This window comes from Heterocephalus glaber, unplaced genomic scaffold (genome assembly GCF_053883595.1).
Source record: "Heterocephalus glaber isolate CG9 unplaced genomic scaffold, H.glaber_assembly_v1.0 deba00000281, whole genome shotgun sequence".
Lineage (NCBI taxonomy): Eukaryota > Metazoa > Chordata > Mammalia > Rodentia > Bathyergidae > Heterocephalus > Heterocephalus glaber.
In genome coordinates this window covers 10,006,479-10,022,369 of record NW_028258139.1, presented here as the reverse complement: position 1 = coordinate 10,022,369, position 15,891 = coordinate 10,006,479, and the positions used below count along the sequence as shown (strand labels likewise).

Sequence of the window (15,891 nt, the reverse complement as noted above, 5' to 3'; positions counted from 1 at the left end):
TATTCTCACAACCATCATTTCTATTTGTTTGTTTTATTTTTAGTTTTTGATGTTTTTATTTTTAACTGACACATAGTGATTTTACATATTTATGGGATACAGCGTGACAGTTCTGAACACGTGTACAGTGCGTAATGATCAGGTGCGAGGGACTGGCACATATCAGACACTGGCACCCCTGATGTTTAGCATTTCTCTATGCTGGGTGGAAGCGTTGGAAATCCTCTCTACTGGCTATTTGGAAATATTCAGTTATTTGTTGTCAACCACAGCTGTCTTACTGGGCTACAGAACATTGGGAGTCACTCCTTATCTAACTCCACCCTGTACCCCCATTAACCACCCCTTCTCCCTCCCTCCCTCCCTCCCTCCCCACTTCACAGCCTCTGATAATCCCTGTTCTATTCTCTACTTCTTTGAGATGGACTTTTTAGCTTCCACATATGAGTGAGAACATGGGGTACTTGCCTCTCTGGGCCTGGTTTATTTCTCTTAAGATAATGCCCTCCAGTTCCGCCCATGTTGCTGCAGATGACAAAACTTCATTCTTTCTTGTCATAGCCATCATATTTTAATGAAATAAAATGGCAAAACATCAGAGGGCCTCCTAAGAATATCAGCATCATTCACAAAAAATCTTTGCCATACTATCTGATTGGCACTGTAGCATGCATTTCTTAATGAGTTATGGCCAGCTTAGAAAGCTGTGTGAGAAACACCTGGAGGGAGCTATTCAAACTGCACCCTCCCCCAAGGTAAAAGCCCCTCTCCTTGAGAATCTCTTTTTAGGGAGCCTAAATAAACCCTGCCCTGGGGAACTTAGAGCCCTCCATTGAACTGTGTTGGAAAAAAGGGATGAAGGTTGGTGTCTCCAGTTGCAAGATGAGCTTGACACGGCTGGCTCGGGGGGACCCTTGAACTTGACTGGGTCATCAGGACCCTACAAAGCATCCTCTGTGTCACTGTTCTCTTCACAATTCTCTCAGGCCCATTTGACATGCACAGATTCCTACACTGTCGAGGTCATGGTCAGATGGGGGCTTTAAACATTCAGTTCCACGCTGGCCACAGGAAGCATCAATAACCAGGAGCTTTGGCCCAATTAGTACTGTTGCTATTATTAGGAGAAGGAAGAAAAAAAGGGCTAGCAGTGACCCACACAGGCACACACTCACCCTGTCATTTATTTAGACACCATGTGCACAGCCATGTGTTGCTGAATAATGAGGGGTAGTTCTGAGAACTGTCATGAGGTGATGTCATTGTTGTGTGACCATCACAAGGCGTACACACACAAACTAGAACAGCGCTGACATCACTAGAAGACGGGCTCTTATGGGTCCACTGTCTTATATGCAGTCTGTTGACCAAAACATCACTGTGCAGCTCATGACTATACCAGGTGCTGAACTCTGAGAGGATTTTATTCTTAAAGCAATGTAGTATGAAGTGAAATCTGGAGGGATTTGCAGTCTAGCTGGGCAGGTAGGAATTGTGAACACGAACGAAGTAAAGGAAAATCTCAGACAGAATACAATGAGCTAACAAAGTGAGGGGAGAACTTGGAAACAGGACATCCTCCTTGTGAAAGGTTTAATGTCACAGGGGACTTGGAGGACATGCAGAATTTAAATCCCCACATTTAACACCCTCTCTCCTCTTTTACTCTTCCTGACTATCCTGTGTATTTGGGCTTTATAAAAAAAATCTTTACTTTATAACGAAAGTAGTAGAAATACTAATAATAATCACTAGCATGGATGTGTGCCAAATGCTAACACCCAGCTTGAATAATCTTCATAATAAGAGGATGAAGATCCGGTACTATTACTATTATTATTCCTATTTTACAGATGTGAAAACTGAGGCTTATAGAGTTAAGTCACTTGCCTAAGGTCACACAAACTGCTCAGGGGAAACACTGGGACTAAAAGGCAGTTCTCTGTCTCGGGCTATCTGTACTCCTAATCACTGTCGGACCGCAGAGCTGGTCAGCTAACCCATCTCCTTGTCTGTGTTCTAAGTCAGGGCCTAAATAATTATTGCATGCTAGTTCTTGTTGTTTGACAATTGCCAGGTCTACTTGCTCCTCCTTGGGTCTGGTGAAAGCTATTTTTAATTTGGAGTTTCCAGTGGCTTTTAACTAATGCTCAAAAATCCATGTTTGGGGTTTTGTGTTTTAGATTCCTAAAGAAAAGAAATCTTGTCACTAAATATTGTTATAGCATGTGGCAGAGACTAAACTGTTGTTCTCTTTTCAATCATTAATTTATCTATCCCTAATGTGAAAACATTGCCAAGGAACCAATTTTTGAAATCTAGCTTGATCAGAGAGCTCCCATAGTCCGTCCCAGACAAGGATTAGTATAGAACTTTCGGAACATCTTTCTCGGAACATCGACAAACAGAGCAAGTTCATTATCTCTTTGGCAGTTACTTGGGCAAAGGCCACCCCGTTCCTCTTTGCAAGTCTCCCCGCCCTCTGCAGCCCTTTGGGAACAATGAAGAAAGGGACTGTGGCGGAGGGGAAGGTCCCTGTTCTCCCTGAGCCTCACCTCCAACCCCAGACTCAGAAGCACAAACACTCCAGGGATAATCCCCCAAAGTGGGCTGGCAGTGGATATTGTGGCCCCTTAAGCTGAGAACAAGTGTTTCTCCTTCTTTTAGTTTCTTAGTGAACACTTGCATGGTCTTACCTCTCCTCGAGTCTTGAACTTGGGGGCTCCCTAGAGAACTCATTGAGGACCTCTAGAGACTGGCCAGCACTTCCTGGAAAGCTCCTGCTGGCAGCCCACAACCGCACTGCACTTCGAGAACCACTGGCCTGGTTTGCTGCTGCTATGCTTTGTCCATTTTTTTTTTTTTTTGGTCTTAAAATGTGACCCACTATATGAATCTAAAAACTTGATTCTCACCTCTCTACTGTCTTCTCTATACTGTACTCAGTTCCTAAAGTAAAAATTATGTAACCGAACACAGTGAGTTTGCCCTTTGGTGAGTGCAAAACCAAAAAGCAGAGCCAGGAGATAGAAGAGTGAGGGAAGGTTTGTCACTTGCAGTGAGTAAGGAGAGCCCTGGGGATAACTCCCAACGCAGTATCTCTTCCGGAACAAAGAAAGAAAAGGGCCGATATTGCTAAGATTCGTGCATATTCGTACTGGAGAGACTTGTCATCAAACATAGAGGCAGGCCGGTTCTTGCACATTCGCAGTTTGAAATCATGCTTCTTCATACTTGTATGTTTAAACATGGTGATGTGAACAGCTGGGTGTGGGGAGAATTTAGCATTATAATAAGACTATAGTGAGCAAAATTCATGCTAGGCCACCCAGAAGAGTGGCCAATGTTGGCTGGTTTATACCAGTTGTTTGCTGGTCTCGTCTGGAGGCCTTATCTGAACCCAAAAAACAACTTGAAGTGATTTAGCAACTTCTCTCCCCTCATCCCCACAAACACTAGGTGCCTAACCCTAGGAGTTCCTGCCCAGCAGCTAACAATTATACTTTTGATAGTTCTTGACTGAGAAAACACATAAGAGCTGCTATGAATTCAGCAGTATTTTTAAATTAATATGAATTTTATGAATGAATCCGTACACATTTGAAAAGTGGTAATGTAAATGCAAGACAGACTGTTTATTTAGCATACTGTAATGCTTGGCATACATGTGGATTTATGGATCCATTTTTATAATTCTAAGCTGCTCTTTCCCCACCCCAGGAGTTTTTTTTTCCACCCCAAAAGTTGGAAACCCTGATCCATAGTCAGTGGTTTGTAGCCAGATCACATTTTGATGTGTCCAATGCAGCTGAAAGTGTAGCAAGTAATTTCATATTACTGAGAGCCAAAGTAACAACATTTGTGACTAGTTTCTTAAAATATAAATAAACAGGCTGGGGATTTAGCTCAGTGGTGCCACTGCCTACCTCACAAGCACGAGGTCCTGAGTTCGATCCCCGGTACAAAAAAAAACAAAAAACACTAAAATATAAATAAATAAATTTATATCAGCATTATCCTTATAATATGATTACTCTTGGTCACTTACATTCCCAGGCTTTTATGAATGGGCAAGAACCGGGTGAATTTACAATCCAGCCATGTGGTCACAGAAGTCCCCTCACTTTATCATTTTGATGCAAATGAAAGATTAATGCACTTACATTTTTTGCGTTTTGTCAAAATCTAATCTCTGAGAGTATCTTTGGGAATATACTGTGTGTGTGAACATCATCTACCAAAGAAAGACCAGGAACCCTGTGCTAGACTGTAAGTCAATGAGCACTGAGCATTTAGAGTGCTGTGAGTGGGAAATTACATAAGAAAGACAAAGGAAAACAAGATTTCTAGCTCAGTGAGAACAGCAAGGCATGGCCAAAATCTTTGTCATCTGTGGGTAAATTACCCATAAAGTGGGCCTCCCAGCCACATAGCAGATTGGGCTCTTTTTCTTGCTTTGGGTCTTTATGGGGCTCTATGTGTGGTCATATCCAATATCCAGCATGTGTACTCTTTTCAGTCCAGTCTGACATATCTTTCGGTGGGGAGGAAAAGAGAGATTAAGTTTGGATGTGATTTTGATTTACTAATTGTATCTCATTTTTTATACAATTGGTTTTTAAATGTACCATGATCCCTCCAAGCCCTTGCTGGTTTTCTTCTTTGTAAACCTTTGAGCCTTCTCTATTTTCCTCCTGCTTTCCCTCCTCACAGTGCCCCTGCAGGCCATGAACTAGGAGATTGGGCTGACTCAGCACAGCCAGATTTACCACATATGGGGTGCCCTGGACCCCCAAGATGAGAGCCATTAGCATGTCTCCAGACTCTGAAGTTCTCTGTGTCCCCCACCCCGATACCTCCCAACTCTTCCCACCACCTTCTAGCCACCACTCTCTTTTTTTTAAGGTGGTGGAGATCAAACCCAGGGCCTTCCAATGTGCTAGCGCTCTACCACTGAGCCACTCCCCACTCCCCAGTTCAGACTCAAGAGCCTGCATGCAGGCTGTCAGCGGGAAAGTGGTTCTTTCTGGGATGATAACTTGCTAGTGTCACCTATAGGGAATTAAAAAGTCACAGGTAAGGATGACTTCTTCCTAAACTGATACCTCCCTCGGTGGTTGTAGGGACAACTAGGTGACACCAAGGAGCTCTACGGTCCAGCAGCTCAGAGAGCACTCTCCTGAGGCCACACTGCCTTGCTATCTTGGTCTGGTTGTATTCCCCATGCAGACTCTGTCCTCAGTGTGACCAAGGCATCTGATACCAACAGTAAAGAAAAGACCTTTGAACTTGTTAGCCAAGGCAAGGCTTGACTTTAAAATGAAAATATAAATGGGCTTCCTGTCAGAATGGAGGAAGCAGGTGCAGGTACCAGCAGGACAGAAACCAGTGGAGGAGGCTTTGGGTCTGAGGCTGTGCCAGACCCAGAGCAAGATAGTCTAGAACTCTCTGTAGCTCCTCCTGGCCCAGCATATGCCCGCTGCAGCCTCTGGTCATACTGATGTCTCCAGACTCTATAGTCTCTTCAAGGCCCAGGCCCAGTTTTGCTGAAGTTCTGGTCTAAGGACACCTAGCCACTATGTCCCTGTGGCTGTTCTGGGGAGATATGAGGACAAAATGGAGCTTACTCGCTGAATGAACCCTACCTTCCTCCCCAGGTTGCTTATCTGAGCCTTGTTCTCCCTCATGATTATTTGCTCCAATGGAGCCCCATGCCACACGGACTTATCACTTGCAAATCACTTTATAAATACTCTTCCAACAATAGATCATTTGCCACCAAAACTAAGAGGACCCCCCACCAAGTGAAAATTTGGGGGACAGGTATAAATTTAGTTCTGACCCTCTGGGAGGGAGGGTGGAGCACTGCAAAGCGTACAAAACCATTGATGCTGTTGTTTTGAAGATCTTTTATTTATAGCAAACTCAAGGCTCTGTACCAGAATAAAGGGAAAGAGCCTGACCTGAGCTCTTTGAAGCAAAACCTCGATAAAATGAAAATTCTAGTTCAAGGAAAGCTTTGGTCACTTGATATTGTAAAGAGGAGGAAAGAACTCCACAGAGGCCCAAACCCAGAGGCAGACTGACAGAGAGAAGACAAAGGACAGTCAAAGTGTCTGTGAACAGAAGGTGGTTAGTTAAGCCAAGAGAGGCAGAGGGAAAGGGTAACAATGAGGAGTGGGTGGTTAGCAGTGAGAGAGCTCAACGAGGGCTGGGAAGAGGAGGGAAGGGGAAAGGAGAGACTCTAGATGCCGAGAACTTGATCAAACTGAAATCCCTGAAGCGCGCCATAGTTTAAAGAGAAAGCAGTAAGCTGTGCTGGATGGGGCAGGCTGGGCCAAGGCACATGTTTTGGAGAGGATGCCGCAGAGTGGCAGGAGAGCAGAAGCCAAAGGTGACGCTAAGGGTGCTGGTGGTAGTGGAGTTCCTCCAGGCACTGCCTGCAAACTGGCAAGAAATGCTAGGTGTCCTCGGGTTCTCTGGTAGCTCTGTGGCCAGGGACATTAAGTATTTTGTCCTGATTCTTCCCAGTTTTCTCCAAAGCTCTTCCGTTGTGCTATGTGGAGTGTCTATTTTCTTATTTTGGGACAATTAGGATAAAAGCCTTCATTGAGAACGTTTGCCCCCATAGTTTACCACCAACTAATCTTTCTGAAATAGAGGGTGTCTCTAGGACATGAGATGTGATCTTTAGGTCATGGCAATAATAGCCACTGAGACTCAGGTCGGCACTAAGGAAGAGTCTGCAGATCTGAGGGCTTTCAGCTACTGTGTCTAAATAGTCTTTCGTGTTGCCCTGCTCACCACCTGAGCACCAACAGATCTCAATTATGTCAGCAATCATGAAGCTCCAAGCTTGTACGTGGCTACTGACCAAGCTCTTCTGGGCCCAGAAATTCAGCTCTTCTCTTCTGAGCCTCAACAGTGCTCCTTTCTATAAATTCATTTTGGCGATGCCTTTGTCTCAGTCTCCTAGAGTCTGCTCATCCCTGTGCTTAGGGAAGGCCAGTTCAGCAAGCTGGGCACCCCTCACGATGCCATGCCCCCAGCTCCAGCTTGGCTCCTTACCTCTGCTCCAAAGGAACAGAAGATACAGGCGCTGGCCAGCCCCAGGGCCGGCTCCATCATGCCCCTGTGGAAGGGAAGCTTCGTCAATTGAAGATAAGCACCCTAAACAACTACAGTTACCACTTGTCTTAACTGTGTCTCAGCCACTTCACTGCTCCAAAGTGCAGTCTCCTTGCAACCTAGCTGTCTTGCACACAAAGAGCGAGCTAGTGCCTATGTCTCTGGCTGGAGTCATCTCATCTAAGTTGGCACACAGCCTTCAACCTGGGCCGTTGGTTTTAGGCTACCAGGGTGGGAGTTCTTCCCCAAGGGAGATATGTGTTCACAGAGCTCTTCCAGAAATGCTACCCCAGCGGTCTCAAAGCCATGGCAACCCCATTTTGTGCAGGGCAAACTGATTCATGTTAATTTGACATGGGATCTGGCAATGTAATAGTCAGGAAGCTCAAGCCCTCCCAACCCGTGGATTAGGGAAGCCACATGAATAGGAAAGATGTGAGGGAGAGGGAAGATAGTCATTTCTCACTACATGACCCCCCCCCCGAGTCCCACATATATGCAGGTGTGAGAGGTCTCCCTCCCCTTGGCTCACCACACACACACACACACACACACACACACACAGGGAGCCTTGCTATGACTCTGGGCCTCTTGCCTTTCCCTCCAATGAGTACAAATGTGTTACACTTACAGTAGAGTTCATTTGTTTATTCAACAAAATATTTGATGATCACCATGTCTAGGCCAAGCATGGCTCAAAATACTAGGGATATAAATAAAACAAATAAATTTCTTCTTCCACGGGCTTTACATTCTGGTGTGAGAAATAGACACTAAACAAAGACCTAAATAATATCTGTCCAGTGGTGATGTGTAACGTAAAATAAAAACAGAATAAGGGGTTGGAGTAGAAGTCAGGGAAGCGTGCTGTGAAGGTCAGAGGGCTGCAGGAGAGAGCCCTGCGGACCGATGGCAGAAACAGCAAGGGCCAGGACACTGGGCACCTGAAAGTTGGAGGAGCACTAGGGGGTTGGAGTGGGTACAGTGAACGAGGGAGCGTTAGCACAGGAGGCAGGTTGCTGAGGTAAGGAGGGCCTATCGGGCCTTGGTAGGGACTCAGACTTTTCCTCTGAGGAGTAGGAGAAGTGATCAGATGACTGATTCACATGTAGGCTTGATGTCGCTAATGCTGACAGGAGAATCGCTAGAGGGAGCCCAGATCAAGACAGGGTGACCAGGTAAGAGGCTATCTCAGAAATCCAGAGAAGAGAGGCTGGTGAACCCAGCCGTGGTGGGGCACACCTGTAATCCTAGCACTTGAGAGACTGAGGCAGGAGGAGTGCCATGAGTTCAAGGCAAGCCTGGGCTACATAGCAAGATCCTGTCTCAAAAAGACAGACAGACAGACAGGCAGGCAGGCAGGCAGATAGGCAGACAGTGTCAGTGATAGTGGCGATGTTGCAAACCACCATCTACCATCCATGGGCGCCCAGATGCTCCCAGGATAGTGCTCAGGAGTGCAGTTCTCACTTTCAAACTAGGTTTGCCCTGTGGCCAGTGCTCTTGACCATGACTACTGTCACCCCAGGTAGCCCCTCCAGAGTCCTCACCATTTTCCTGCTTGGCTTCTCCAGGTAAGTTCTCTACCGGAGGACTCAGTCTGTTTCTCCACCACAGCCTCCCCTTCCCTGGACCCCCACGCACTCAGGGCTCTGAGTCAGGCAGGATCCCTCCCATCCCATCATCCATCTCTGCCTCCTGGTCTGTTCCTCTCCAAAACTTCTTCCTACATATGTGACTTTCTCTCTGGAGTTGGAGCCCCTTCATCTGGCTCCCTGTAGGACCCTCATAGCTGTCATATGTACCTCAGTTGGAAGTTTGTGTTGTTATTTCTCCCATGTCTGTGTACCTAGTGGAAATTAAGGCTCTGATCTTCCATGGCCATGAAGACTTTTCCAGAATATTCCTCGACAGTTGAGCATATAAAACTTTTCTTAGGAGACTATGGCCTCAATCCACATGCAGACACTCTCCCCTCCATAAAGGCGAGCATTCCTGTTTTCAGTATGCTTTAAATACCAGTTTGGCTGACAATTTCTGGACAGGCTATGTAAGTCCCAGGCCACGGAGTATGAGTTCATGGTTCCAAGGTGGCCTGAGAATCAGCATTAGGACAGGAGAAACCACCTCAGCAGATTTGAGAAAACTGCTTTAAATGTAAGCAGAGTGTCCTACTCCTCCAGAGAGGTTCTCTTTTTCTTTAAGTGACCACCACAGATTCTAGATGCTAGGGCTGCTGAGCCTATCACACATGCTGGGTGTTCCAGAGCAACCCAGTCCTAGTGCATGAGGACCAGCCCCACGGTGCCGTGAGACTGAAGAAGGAGCAGATAGAGCCAAGACTGCAGAGAATGCAGTGTCCTGGGGGCTTCTTAACTGAAGCAGCAAGGCCGATTGGATCCCTGAGATTTGGGTCAGAATGGAAGGTATATTTATGGGTCAGGACAGAAGTGACTTCATTCTGGTTGGAATATACCTAGTTTATCTTAAACTATGAATCTATGAAAGATTCATGCACATGCCTGGAACCAGGTTCCAGTTGTAAAGCCCCACATACCGCTCTAATGGTTTGGGAGTTTTGTAGTTTTCTGGGAAACTATGCAGGAAAAACAGACTAGGGTTACTCTGGGTCAGTCAGGGCGGTTACAGCTCAAGATGACTACAGCCATGTCAAGCTGAATCCACACCCTGGGCTGTACAGAGTGTATTTGAGGGATGTGCTCTGGTCTCTGCCCTCCAAAATGCAGCCCCTATTTTGGTACAACAAGACAAAGTACTTAAAAGCATTTATAGAGCAGATACAAATAAATGTATGTGAATATTCCATAAACAGAGGGTGTGGGTAGCAGGCAAAGAGAGATGAAAAAGGCTATATTTGTAAAGGAGAGAGCATTAAAGGTTCCATGTTGGGAAGAGGTTCATGTTGACCTCCAAACTGTTGTCCCATCTACTTCTCTGAAAATGGAACCGTTGTCGGGGGGCAGGGGTTGGGCAGCTGTGGAGCTGCTGTGGAGTGGTCCCTATGCCATCCATTTGAGCAGCAAAATCAGCTCCCTGTGAGGACTGGAGATGAGCTGGCCATCTCTTAGGCACAGGGAAACAAAATGGTAGCCTGGAGGACAGGCAGCCAGAGGCTGAGCTGCAGGGAGAGGAGGTCTTTCTGTTCTTTCACTTGCTCCCACGGGTGACTGATCCCTTTCGCTACAGTGTATTTCCTGATGCAGAAGTGACCCTCACACAGGTGCCCATGCCACATTCAGCAGTTGTTCGTAGGCCTCCCCACCCCTTTTCCAAGAGAAAGGGATTTCCACCAGGTTACAATGAGGGGCCTCTGTATTTACAGTGAAAGACTCAGTGATCATAGGAGCAGGGACCCTTCCTCGGGACCCTACCAAAAGTCAACCTCTGCCCAGGACAGAACTCCCCACCCCACTCCCAGAGAGTGCTTGCTTTGAGCTATCCCCAGGGAGTGTGATAGGTCTGGTGTAATCCAGGATGTCTCAGATTTGCTTGCTTATCCGAATCTTGTGGAATGCTTGTTAAAATTTCAGATATCTGGGTACCCAACTACCACTACTGAATCAGAATTTCCAAAGGAATCACTTTCTAAACACTAGTCCATAGGACAGGGTAACCCCACTAAGCCGTGTACTGCCCTTACCCATGGGAGACCTAACGTATCCCTCTGCTGGACAGCTGCTGCTGGACTGGGCCCACATTGGCATTCTTGAGGAGAAAAACTTTTTTTTCTGTTCAAAAACCAACAGTGATGATAACAATAATGACTAATCTTTATCAATTGTGTACAGGGCACTATATTTGGGGCAGGGGGGACCAGATTATCTCATGCAATCTTCCCAGTAACATAATGAAGTATATGCTGTTATCTATAATTTTTTTCAGATGAAAATGCAGAAAAGAAGGGAGCTAGGTGGCTAATCAAAAGGCACACACAGCCAGCAGCTTGCAGGGCCGGATGGGAAGTCAAGCTTCCAACCCCTTAGCCCCATCTCTTCACATTAGTTATACATTACTGATCCTGGGACCTGAATTTACTAGCTTCACACTCTAATTGTGAGTGCAGCTCACACCACCAGCAGTCCAGTTCATACCATCACCCTGCCCCCAGGAAAGGGAGAGGCAGCAGATAGTGGAGCTAGCTAGCTTCGTCTTAGAACTCGCAGTGGGCGCGTGGATTCAGAGCAAGGGAAGGAGGGCAGAGGAAAGGAGATTGACCTCCCCTGTTTGGTCCTCAGGTACTGGAACTCCTTAAGCAACCTGGTAGCATCCTTGCTGAACTCTGTGCGCTCCATCGCCTCCCTGCTCCTACTCCTCTTCCTCTTTATCATCATCTTCTCCCTGCTGGGAATGCAGCTCTTTGGAGGAAAGTTCAACTTTGATGAGATGCAGACCCGGAGGAGCACATTCGATAACTTCCCCCAGTCCCTCCTCACTGTGTTTCAGGTATGGACTCTTCTCTGCTGGCCTTCTGACTAGAAGGGTGGTTCAGTGGTGAAGGTGGTAGGGGAGGAAGAAGGAGCATCAAAGAGGGTGGGAAGAATCACCGTTTCCCTGGGCACAAGGCCAGCCTGGACCAGCCCTGGAGGATCCATGCCTTGGGGAGTCTCAGCTCTTTCTGTAGGTTCTCCTCCCTAGGTCCGTGCGGTACTCCACTAGCAGGTCAGCCATTGGGAAAAAATCTAACTGAGTAGTTTTTAAATGTTTTCTTAGCTATGAAACCCGTTAATCAAATAAATTCTATATGAAAGCCCAAAACAGAAACAAAGAAAAGCAAAACAGGGTGAGGGTTCATCATGGAGCTCTGACTTTCCCACCATGCTTGCCTTGAAAAAGACATAAGTAGCCCACAAAGTTGATTGTATAGATATTTTGATTTTTGGCAAAGCTAAAATAGCATTTATTTAAGTTTAAAAGTAGATTGGTTAAAAAAAATAAAAATTAAAATTAAAAAGTAGATTGGTTTATAGAGGAAATTGAATACTATGTGGATGTTTTAAAGTTTTAAAGATGGCGCCCAAGTGACTGATGTTTAGGAAAAAGTAGAGTAGCCTAATACTGTCCCCAGGACATATTCACAATTGTGAGGGGCCCTGATGCCTTCCCCCAAGGAAGTTTGGTCCTTCTGTGCACTGTATGTGGACAGTAGGAGGTATTTTGACCAGAAAACCCTTTCGGTCCCTCAGATAATATTTACCAGTGGCCACACACTTTGTCTAGAGTGCCCAGGTCAATATCCCGCAAACCCCTGGGGAGGAGAGTTAGGGCCTAGGAGGAGGGAGAGTAGTGGCAAGGAGATTTGGGGCATTTGTGTTAACATAGCGGGGCAGGGCAGGGGACTTTTGGGTTTGCTGTTGGTCTAACGCTGTGTCCCTTATTGGTGGGAATGTGTCATTCAGATCCTGACCGGGGAGGACTGGAATTCGGTGATGTATGATGGGATCATGGCTTATGGCGGCCCCTCTTTTCCAGGGATGTTAGTCTGTATTTACTTCATCATCCTCTTCATCTGTGGAAATTGTATCCTTTGCTGCTGCCCCCAACCCTGATGCCCCTACACGCAGCCTGCAGCGCAATGCCAAATAGGTGTTCCTGGAGGGCCTGGCCCCGGGGCACCCCCAGGAGAGCCAGGGAGGCTGTCCTGGGGAGAAGATATGGCCCAGCTTAGAACCACTTCCGCTGTGGGTGGGTTGGGGTGGAAACTTGCACTTTGGCATAGGTGGGGTTGTATATTCGCATTCCAGAATCTTTTCAGGTGCAGTGCTGCCTGACGCCAGGAAGTGTATTCTAATCATAACCTAGGTGAATGGCGCCCCCTGGCTTGTGACATGCGCAACCACTCATTGTAGACTATGATGTGAACACAATTGGAGATTGGGCCCTGGGGCCCCTGGAGCTGTTGCACCTGCTCAGAGATAGGATGCTCAGTGAAGGAGGACTGAGCCTTCACCCTGGAAATGTCCTTCATCTCTCCTTGCATTTTGGTCAGTGTCTCTCCCCTTGAAACTATTCTCTGAGACTTTAGTTACAGGGAGAGCTAGATGGGTCAACAAGCTGACCTAAGAGATCCTTTCTGATCCAGGCTATGAGCAAGACCCCAGGAGGGTCTCAAGCCCACGTCCTTTCTTCCCTGGCATCCCAGCTCCGTGAGAGTCCAGAGGCTAGGCGGTACAGCAGAAATAGCTCTGGTCCAAAACTCGGGGATTAAATCCCAGTTTATGATGGTTCAGAAAACACAAACTGAAACCTGCAAATAGGGCTTCCCATTTTACTGGCTGAGTGACCTGCAGCAAATTAAAGGCTGTCTACCTCAGTATCTGGGAAATGTGGTTCAGTCTAAGCATCTTTAATATGAAATCTGAAATGCTCCAAAATCTGAAACATTTTGAGCAATGACATAACACTGCAAATGGAAAATTCCACACTGTGAATATTTGTTTGTTGCATAGACTATTTAAAATATTATAGAAACTGGCCTTCAAGATATAAGGTGTGTAGGAAACATAATTGAGTTTTGTCTTTAGACTTGGGTCCCATCCCCAAGATATCTCATTATGCAAATGTAAATATTCTAAAAATCTGAAAAATATGAAGTCTAAATTACTTCTGGTTCCAAACATTTTGGATGAAGGATACTCAGCCTGTAACAGAAGAATAGTAACTACTATTTAAAGGGTCACTGTGAGTTTGAGTAGAAAATGCATGCAAATCTCCTACCATGTTCCAGGGCCTCCTTTGGCAAGCCCTGCCTGGCCTAGGTTTCTCCTTCCCTGCATGAGAAATGGTGTGAATTTCTGAGTACCCTGAGTGGTGGTCATGCTTAACAAACGTTAAGGCCCTTCTAGCTATACCTTCTCTGTTCTGCAATTCTCTGACCCACTGTGTTTCTGTAGGTGGGGAAGCGGGGCAGGGAGAAACAGCTAAATGGCTGCCTCCCTGAGGAATTCCCAAGCACTGCCCACCTCAGCCAGACCCTCCAGGAGCCTTTGTATGCGTGGTTCACATTGAGTTGGCAGCAACACCGTGCCACCCCCTCAACGCCCAGTTACATGAACAGCTCTTAAGAGATTTCTGCATTCTGCTTGAGACAACGCTATGTATAATGTCAGTTACAGGCAGTCATCTCAGTGGGGAAACCAATAATGAAACCCAGCAATTAAAGAGCAAGGCAGGGCCCACTGCCTCACCCTGCCTGCTCTAGACTACAAGCTAGGCTGGTCTGTACCACTTAGAAAACTTCAGGGGTGGGGAGAGGGATGGGGAAAGAAGGGTGGGGGAAGGGACGCTGTTGGGCTCTGAACTTAACGTGAGTCTCTGCTGGGGAATTCTACCCCTCCGTGTCCTGCACCTTCCCTGCCCCGTGCCCATCAAACACCCCAAGGCTGAGGTCATTTTCTTTAAGAATGGACACAAACAGATATCCTACTGAATGTGTTCTTGGCCATTGCTGTGGACAACCTGGCTGATGCTGAGAGCCTCACTTCTGCCCAAAAGGAGGAAGAAGAAGAGAAGGAGAGAAAGAAGCTGGCCAGGTAACCCTCTAAGCTCACCTGGGCCCAGTTCTGGAATGCCATTCCCACGGGAAGAGAGGCTTGGCACCACCCCCAGGTGGCCGTCTCTCCTGAGAGGGCATGGCTCGGGGCTTCCTACAGTAGCCTGAGCCTCTCCTGACTCCCAGCCATGGCCCTGAAACAGGGGCCATCGTGAATGATCATCTCTGCAAGGGCGTTGCACCTTTCTAGGAAGGTGGGGGCTCTCCTTTGAGAAGAACTGGGGAAATCCAGTTCCAGCCTCAGGAGTGATGCTTCCTCAGTGTTATGCACCATCTTCAGTACTGGGAATGCAAGGCAGGGCCCTAAATCCTGCCCTCCTTGTTGTCTAGCTGGGGCTGTAATACCTCAAGCCTCTGCTGGGTACCAGGCAATGTCCCCCCAGGAACCAATCTAAAATGAGATCCAGAACCATCATCACATTCAAGCCCTGAGTTAGCTGAGGAACTGGAAGAGGCCAGCCAAGTCCCAGATGGCCAGGGTGGCCCAGCCCGGGCACCTGGGGTTACGCTGTGCATATAATGTCCCCAAGCAAAGGATAGTAGATGGAGACCCTAGGAATCTGCTCTCCCTCCCTGCTACAGACTGGGGCCACTTCTCATCTACACTGTCCTCTCTCACTCCAGTGAACATCCATTTCTATTTTTTCTCCTGCTGACCGGCCAGGACTGCCAGCCCAGAGAAGAAACAGGAGGCAGTGGAGAAGCCAGCAGTGGAGGAGACCAAGGAGGAGAAAATTGAGCTGAAATCCATTACTGCTGATGGGGAGTCCCCACCCACCAAGGTGAGTAGCTGCCTCCTTCCAAGAGCTGTGGGGCCACTGCTGAGGAACGAAGGCCAGAGTCTGGCAGGTGAGTCACCCACGGAAAGGAGAAAGAAGGACAGACACTCAGGGGAGGCAGAGGCTGTGGGTGTGGGGTGGGTAGATGGGGAATGGAAGGGAAGGTGACTTGGCTGAGTTCCAGCCTTCTACTGATGACCTCAAGGGATCCTGCAGAGTGACAGGGGTATAGTTTTGAGCTCAGCTACTGAATATAATGTGATTTGAAGGCCACTCTGGGGCCCTAAATCTGTGGCCTGTATCTGACTGCATTCTTCCTCCTCTCCTTGGCTGCCTAGATCAACGTGGATGACCTCCAGCACAATGAAAATGAGGACAAGAGTCCCTACCCCAACCCAGACGCTGCAGGTACCA

The 15,891-nt window shown here is 47.2% G+C and overlaps 1 protein-coding gene across 50 annotated transcripts in view; it reads left to right on the top strand.

The window, feature by feature from the left end:
- Cacna1c (calcium voltage-gated channel subunit alpha1 C) overlaps positions 1–15,891 on the top strand; it is a 733,897-nt gene that overhangs the window by 608,616 nt on the left and 109,390 nt on the right. For all 50 annotated transcript variants that reach the window (XM_087182459.1, XM_087182482.1, XM_087182545.1 and 47 more), the window contains 5 exons: positions 11,385–11,592; positions 12,546–12,666; positions 14,564–14,678; positions 15,363–15,480; positions 15,816–15,885. In XM_087182459.1, the coding sequence (XP_087038585.1) occupies positions 11,385–11,592; positions 12,546–12,666; positions 14,564–14,678; positions 15,363–15,480; positions 15,816–15,885 (632 nt within the window). The remainder of the gene's footprint in view (positions 1–11,384; positions 11,593–12,545; positions 12,667–14,563; positions 14,679–15,362; positions 15,481–15,815; positions 15,886–15,891) is intronic.